The following is an 8,158-nucleotide window of genomic DNA, read 5'->3' as shown; positions in this document are numbered from 1 at the left end:
CCTGCAGCAGCCAATCAGATCCCTCCTGGGTGTGTTGACATGGTGACAGAGGTCAGAGGGTTCAATGACCCACAGAAGGAGGAGTACTTCAGGAAGAGATTCAGAGATGAGGAGCAGGCCAGCAGAATCATCTCCCACATCAAGACATCACGAAGCCTCCACATCATGTGCCACATCCCAGTCTTCTGCTGGATCACTGCTACAGTTCTGGAGGAGGTGTTGAAGACCAGAGAGGGAGGAGAGCTGCCCAAGACCCTGACTGAGATGTACATCCACTTCCTGGTGGTTCAGTCCAAACTGAAGAACACCAAGTATGATGGAGGAGCTGAGACAGATCCACACTGGAGTCCAGAGAGCAGGAAGATGATTGAGTCTCTGGGAAAACTGGCTTTTGAGCAGCTGCAGAAAGGCAAACTGATCTTCTATGAATCAGACCTGACAGAGTGTGGCATCGATATCAGAGCAGCCTCAGTGTACTCAGGAGTGTTCACACAGATCTTTAAAGAGGAGAGAGGGCTGTACCAGGACACAGTGTTCTGCTTCGTCCATCTGAGCGTTCAGGAGTTTCTGGCTGCTCTTCATGTCCATCTGACCTTCATCAACTCTGGTGTTAATCTGCTGGCAGAAGAACAATCAACATCCCGGTGGTCTAAACTGTTTGGAGACAAATCAAAATATCTCTACCAGAGTGCTGTGGACAAGGCCTTACAGAGTCCCAATGGACACCTGGACTTGTTCCTCCGCTTCCTCCTGGGAATTTCGTTGCAGACCAATCAGAATGTCCTACAAGGCCTGCTGACACAGACAGGAAGTGGCTCAGAAAACAATCAGGTAGCTGTCGATTACATCAAGAAGAAGATCAAAAAGACTCCCTCTGCAGAGAAAAGCATCAATCTGTTCCACTGTCTGAATGAACTGAAGGATCGTTCTCTAGTGGATCAGATCCAACAGTCCCTGAGTTCAGGAAGTCTCTCCACAGATAAACTCTCTCCTGCTCAGTGGTCAGCTCTGGGCTTCATCTTACTGTCATCAGAAAAAGATCTGGACGTGTTCGACCTGAAGAAATACTCTGCTTCAGAGGAGGCTCTTCTGAGGCTGCTGCCAGTGGTCAAAGCCTCCAAGAAAGCTCTGCAAGTGGAATTTATTCAGTAATAAATACTCTGATATCTTTCAAATGGAAAAATAAATAAATGTTTTATTACTTGTTTCCTTCCTGTTGTCTCTCCAGACTGAGTGACTGTAACCTCTCAGAGAGAAGCTGTGAAGCTCTGTCCTCAGTTCTCAGCTCCCAGTCCTCTAGTCTGAGAGAGCTGGACCTGAGTAACAACAATCTGCAGGATTCAGGACTGAAACTGCTGTCTGCTGGACTGGACAGTCCACACTGTGCACTGGAAACCCTGAGGTCAGGATTCATCAACCCTGTCACTTGTCAGTCAAAAGTTTACATTTTCTTCTACATTTATGCTAAACATAAACAGGCTAGAATTGTCATTGTGAGCATACTGGTGCAACCATTTAGCTAGTACAGTCTCACAGAGCTGCTAGCATGGCTGTAGAAATCACAGTGACATGGTTACTGTTAACTCCATGAGTCAGTCATGGTAATATTTATTTATTTGAAGACAGGTTCCTCAGATGATTGGCCATGAGTGTTGTTTTCTGTGTTTGCAGTCTTTCGGGCTGTCTGATCACAGAGGAAGGCTGTGCTTCTATGACGTCAGCTTTGAGCTCCAACCCCTCCCATCTGAGAGAGCTGGACCTGAGCTACAATCATCCAGGAGACTCAGGAGTGAAGCTGCTGTCTGCTGGACTGGAGGATCCACACTGGAGACTGGACACACTCAGGTATGAAGAGGCCTACTACAGCTACACACAATCAGTTTGATAGAGGATTCGAGTGTTATATGAACAATCACACATGTAGAAAGTGTTTTGCCCAGAACAGAAACAGTCATTTTTGACATTCTACTCAGAGTTTAACCAGTTTCATCTCTGTACAGAGAGAGTTCCTATCTTAGTACAAAGACTGAAAGCCTTGAGGTGCTACTGAAATGTATTTGTCAGGAGAAGGCTGAGTGTAGTGGCTGAGAGCACTGATAGAGCAATTGGTAATCTAGGTAGAATAAATAAATAATCTGTCAACTCACATAACCATTGCCCTCTTTGTCTTTTAAGAAAGGGTACTTCAACATCAGGGCCTTACACACTGTCACATAGTCATCATTGGACAGAAACCTGTAACAATGTAAAAAAGGGTGAGGACTGTAACATCAGACATACAAATAACTTGCATTAATATGATTTTGTTGTGATCTGATGTCTCAATCTTGCACACCTGTTTTTGGTCCAACTTTGTCTGAACGTCTCTGGGGAGTTTAGGAATGATGAAAACTGCATGGAAGGCTGCTGATGGGGTGGCATGACTAAAGGTGAAAGAAAAAAAAGGCTTATGCATAATATGCAAAACCAATTAATAAAGCTCTACTATTTTATCTATACTTTTTTTGTAAGCTGGCTACATTAGTTTATCCCACTAAAATACCCACTGGGGCAAGGTGCTAATAGTCATCTGAATTCTATATACCCAGATAGAAATTTTAGTGCCTATGCAACAGAGCATAACTTTAATACCAGATTTAAGCCTGTAGCCCATGTATTTTTCCATGGCTTCACTTAAGCCTACAACAATCACACAACATTAACTTACCTGCCCTCACTGTAAAGGCACAGGTTTGAGTGTTAGTGTCACAGTTTCCTTCCACTGATGAACAAATAGATTGAATTTAGCTTGCTTTTTAAATGATTCTTCAAAGAGGTATGAAGCCATCCTCTCAGTCAAATCAAAAAGTCCACTGCTTCTCCATCAACTTCATTATCTAAAATTTTAAAAGGAAAAAAGAAATGTTAACCACCACAGTAGTAACAGCATAATGTGCACAATTAAAAATAAAAATGAAAGTACCCATGTCAAGCTCCTCCTGTCTCCTGTCTCCTGTCTCAGAGACAGCACATGTAGACTGTTCAATTTTGGGGTGCATCGCTCAAATCTGCAGGGGCACAGCAGAGGGCGCCCATGCTACACCTTTATATACAGTCTATATGCTCCATGGCAACAATGTCCATTACACTCACAAAATACATAATAAATAAAACAGTATAACAAAACTAGTTAACAGTGTAAGTTAAACAGTTGAATGATGATAAAATGCAGATTTAATTTAATTATACCACAAGCAGTGATGGCAAGTGGCATTAACTCAGCTAAACTAGTATAGTTCCTAAAAAAAAATATAATTTCGGATAATTTATTAGCACAAATTATGCAGGTATTAAAGTGGATGTGTGTAGGGATGAAGGGAAGGGAAGGGAAGGGAAGGGAAAGGGAGGGTAGGTCGAGTGATCTGAAACAAGCATGCTGGTAGGCATGTGCTGTTGAGCCTGGATCGTTGTCTATCTTGCATTGAGCAATCTGAAACAAACGAGGCAGTCTGAGTGGAGTAGTATATGTAGCCTTGACAGGTGATTGGAGGTGTGGTTAAGGCGTGGCCCCACTCCCAAATCTAATTTAACAAAATAACTGAATTTAATGAAAACGAGGAGCTGGATACCATATTGTGCCAGACAGATTTTACTTTAACAAGAGAGTATTAATATACTCCTTTGTATGTATTGATGTTTGAACTGTTGATCTGAGTTCAACGAGGCAAACTAGTCCCCCCAAGCTAACCAGGAAATGCCTTCCCTGGACTCCACTGCACAAACTAACGCCCAGCAGCCCTCCAGAGACCCTGCACAGAAATAAATAATGCATCAAGATGCATCGCCAATCGCCCCACAATCCCATTGCAGCCCTCTGAACCGTAACCAGACTTACCCGTGCACCCAGAAACCTGGGGAGCGCAGAGGATCCCAGACCACATGTCTCAGTGAGAGCTGCACCCCGCCCTGAGGGAGAACAGCAGAGATCCGTGGGTGGGAGCTCCCCGCTGCCAGGGACACAATAACACTGGAAAACCAGGGCCGACAGTCCACTGACAATCCATCTAACCCACCTTTGAATTTACAATGCTCTTCCTTCAGTGACCTCAATTCTAGATAGAATTAACTCCGCGATCAAATCATCCATGGTAGTCTTCACAGTGAACATGGGTCGTAAATATATGAAATGCGCAGACACTAAAGGGTGTCCGCACATTGTACACAAGTGGGGTTTTAGTTTGTATCTGGCAGCAGTAAAGTGATGAAAGGACGACTGTGTGGTCTGTTCTCGCAGGACAAGTCTTGGGCCAGATGGTGCTGCTGAATACAGCTTTTAATACGGGTGTTGTTGTGGTAGTGATGCCAATCCCAGGTGGAGCACGTGGAGGGAAGAGCTGAAGGAGTCGGGCTCACACAGGAGAGGACAGACAGACTCTGGGTGTCTGTGAGGGAGGATTCAGTGTCCGGAGTCCAGACCAACTGAAAGGCCAACACAGAGTGGTCTGGAGAAGTTAGAGCACGTCTTTTCTGTTTCATCCCTCCATCTCCAGTTCTTCTTTTCAGTTCAGGAGGGTGAAGAGAAGAAGAGAGAGGATAAGAAAAGAGGAATAGGACATTATTTTTAGCACTTAAGTCTTTTTTTAATGTAGAACTTTGGATTTGTTTAAATAGAAAGTGTCTGGAACAAGGACTGCTTTTCAAGTGAGACTCTGAAAATAAACAGTGTTATCCAAAAAGAGGTTTGTGTGTGTTATCAGATGTTGTCCTCCTCTTTCACACACACCAACATCCTGTGGGTCACCGGGGCTCAGCGTTTTTGCAACCCACTGCCCCCATCAGGCCAAGTTTGAAACTTACTGGCCCAAAGACAATTTTTATTGTCTCCAAAAGTTATAATTTGTCAGACTTATAAGTTATGTTATTCTGTCAACATGTTTAATCGTTTATTAAATACATCCTGGATATATAAAAAAAACTAAACAAAAATGTAATCACAGTTAAAATGATAAAAAAATAAAAAGGTTAACAAACAATTTACTTTAAAAACAAAAATATACTAACAGACTCAAACATGAGGTGCTCTGTCTCCCACTGACAGCCTGTTAATTAGACAGTAGTTGCAGACACGTCGCCATGGTAGTGACAGGTCAATCACAAGGCAATCCTGCCCTATTTTTCACTAAATGGGCCCATAATTTACTAATTAAACATCAAGCTGTGTTGAAGAAGAATGTAGGTTTAAGTTCTGTCGGCATGGTTTCATTTTCAGACTATGGTTTCAGGAACCACAAGTAACCCTGTATTCTGGGATGCACATAGTGTATATATGTGTATGAGAGGAATGTAATGTCCATGTTTGATGCTGCTCTGACCCCCCTCCTCCTTTCAGGGTGGAGCCTGCTGGAGTCCGATGGTTGAGACCAGGTCTGAGGAAGTGTAAGTGTGTTTTTCATTTGATTCATGAAAACATTCAACCATCTTCAGACTGTGACATCACTCATTCAAAGTGTCAATCAATGAACAGATGATAGATCAATAACTGCAGCTGGATTGTGTCTCGTTCTCTCATCAGATTCCTGTGAACTCACAATTGACACAAACACAGTAAACAGATACATCAAAGTGTCTGACAACAACAGGAAGGCGACACTTGTGAAGGAGGTTCAGTCATATCCTGATCATCCAGACAGGTTTGATATCTGGCCTCAGCTGCTGTGTAGAGATGGTCTGACTGGTCGCTGTTACTGGGAGGTCGAGTGGAGACGAGGAGTTTCTATATCAGTGAGTTACAGAGGAATCAGAAGGAGAGGAGACAGTGAAGACTGTGAGTTTGGATGGAATGATCAGTCCTGGAGTCTGAACTGCTCTGTTGGTCGTTACTCTGTCTGGTACAATAACAGAGAAACATCCATCATCTCCTCCTCCTCCTCCTCCTCCTCCTCCTCCTCCTCCTCCTCCTCTGGTAGAGTAGCAGTGTATGTGGACTGTCCTGCTGGCTCTCTGTCCTTCTACAGAGTCTCCTCTGACACACTGATCCACCTCCACACCGTCAACACCACATTCACTGAACCTCTTTATCCTGGATTTGCGCTCTGGTCAAGTTCTGGTTCCTCAGTGTCTCTGAGTTCTGTGCAGGAGGGAGAGTCTCCTCCTGGTAGAGAACAGATCAGTTGAGTCTGTACAGGATCACAGAAATCTTTCAGCTTCTTGTAATAAATCCATCAATGAACTTTGTACAAAGTGATTCCAAGTGATTGAACAGATTCCTCATTTCCATGTAAACTTCTTCCACTTCCAGTCCTTTAAAGATGGAAGCTCTGATCATTAAATGGTGGAAATGCCGTTGACTTGGACCTTCTGTCATGTGTTGCTTTGAATTCTGGCTCTTGTTCCAATAAAAGCAGAATGTTACTGCGAGTGTGTTTGTTGTCTTTCTCAGCTCAGGACTACTGACACCATTCAGCTGGAAGATACAGTATAAGGCCAAAAGTCTGTGGATGGCATAAAGAAATGCTTTTCCCAGTTTGGTGTGGAAGAACATGCCAGGCCTGTCCAGAGCCCCTTCTGAACCCCATCCAACTTTTTTCACTGTCAGCTGTCCATATACTTTTGGACATATAGTTTATCATCCTGAGACAAAACTGCTGTCTTTACAGTTGGTGAATATAGTCTACAGAGTCCAGATCTCACAAGAGGAAACACATGACGTTTCTGAGTAGTGACAGGGAAACAAAGCTTTCTGAACATCTCAACTGTTTCCTTTCAGTCACAAATTTTCTTCCATTTCACCTCATCTCAACTTTGTTTCTCTAAATTTATAAACTTTTTTTCTCCTCCTCACAGTGGCTGCTACAGAGTCTCCTCTGACACACTGATCCACCTCCACACCTTCACCACCACATTCACTGAACCTCTTTATCCTGGCTTTGGGCTCTGGTGGTCTGGTTCCTCAGTGTCTCTGTGTTCTGGGTAGGAGGGAGAGTCTCTGTAACTATGCGTACAGTGGATAGTAAAAGTCTCCACACCCCTGTTAAAATGCCAGGTTCTTATTAAGTAAAATAATGAGACAAAGATAAATCATGTCAGAACTTTTTCCACCTTTAATGTGACCTATAGTCAACAATTCAATTGAAAAACAAACTGAAATCTTCGAGGGGGAAAAATGAAAAATAAAAACCTTGCAATAACCTGGTTGCATAAGTGTGCACACCCTCAGACTAATACTTTGTTGAATCACCTTTTCATTTTATTAAAGCAGTCAGTCTTTTTGGGTAGGAGTCTATTAGCATGGCACATCTTGACGTGGCAATATTTGCCCGCCCTTCTTTGCAAAAGCGTTCCAAATCTGTCAGATTGCAAGGACATGGCCTGTGCACCGCTCCCTCTTCAGAACACCCCACAGATGTTCAATTGGATTCAGGTCTGGGCTCTGGCTGGGCCATTCCAAGACATCAATCTTCTTCTGGTGAAGCCATGCTTTTGTGGATTTGGATGTGTGCTTTGGGTCGTTGTCGTGCTGAACGGTGAACTTCATCTTCAGCTTTCTAACCCATGCCTCAAGGTTTTGTGCCAAAACTGCCTGGTATTTGGAACTGTTCATAATTCCCTCCACCCTGACTAAGGCCCCGGTTCCAGCTGAAGAAAAACAGCCCCAAAGCATGATGCTGCCACCACCATGCTTCACTGTGGGTGTGCTGGTCCTTGGGTGATGTACAGTGTCATTTTTGCGGCAAACATACCTTTTGGAATTATGGCCACAAAGTTCCACCTCGGTTTCATCAGACCATAACACATTTTCCCACATGCTTTTGGGGAACTTGATGTTTGTTTTTGCAAACTTCAGCCATGCTTGGATGTTTTTCTTTGTAAGAAAAGGCTTCTGTCTTGCCCCCCTACCCCATAGCCCATTCAGATGAAGAATACGGGAGATAGTTGTCACATGTACCACACAGCCAGTACTTGCTAGAAATTGCTGCAGTTCCTTTAATGTTGCTGTAGGCCTCTTGGAAGCCTCCCTGACCACTTTTCTTTCCGTCTTTTCATTAATTTTGGAGGGACGTCCAGTTCTTGGTAAAGTCACAGTTGTGCCATATTTTCTCCACTTGATGATGACTGTCTTCACTGTGTTCCATGGTATATCTAATACTTTGGAAATTCTTTTGTACCCGTCTCCTGACTT

General features: G+C 43.5%; 2 protein-coding genes across 2 annotated transcripts in view; one reads left to right on the top strand and one right to left on the bottom strand.

Moving 5' to 3' along the window:
- Window positions 1-6,393, top strand: part of LOC123971220 (NACHT, LRR and PYD domains-containing protein 12-like) — a 524,333-nt gene extending 517,940 nt beyond the window's left edge. The window contains exons 13-16 of the mRNA XM_046049933.1: window positions 1,229-1,402; window positions 1,672-1,845; window positions 5,369-5,415; window positions 5,552-6,393. Of these exons, the coding sequence (XP_045905889.1) occupies window positions 1,229-1,402; window positions 1,672-1,845; window positions 5,369-5,415; window positions 5,552-6,153 (997 nt within the window). The 3' untranslated portion in view covers window positions 6,154-6,393. The remainder of the gene's footprint in view (window positions 1-1,228; window positions 1,403-1,671; window positions 1,846-5,368; window positions 5,416-5,551) is intronic.
- The window catches only part of LOC123971238 (NLR family CARD domain-containing protein 3-like), a 427,855-nt gene that overhangs the window by 284,429 nt on the left and 135,268 nt on the right, over window positions 1-8,158 (bottom strand). The gene's annotated exons all lie outside the window — the stretch shown is intronic.

The sequence above is a fragment of the Micropterus dolomieu genome, linkage group LG01, assembly GCF_021292245.1.
Source record: "Micropterus dolomieu isolate WLL.071019.BEF.003 ecotype Adirondacks linkage group LG01, ASM2129224v1, whole genome shotgun sequence".
Lineage (NCBI taxonomy): Eukaryota > Metazoa > Chordata > Actinopteri > Centrarchiformes > Centrarchidae > Micropterus > Micropterus dolomieu.
Note: the sequence above shows the minus strand (reverse complement) of the source record. Positions and strands in the feature narration are given on the sequence as shown.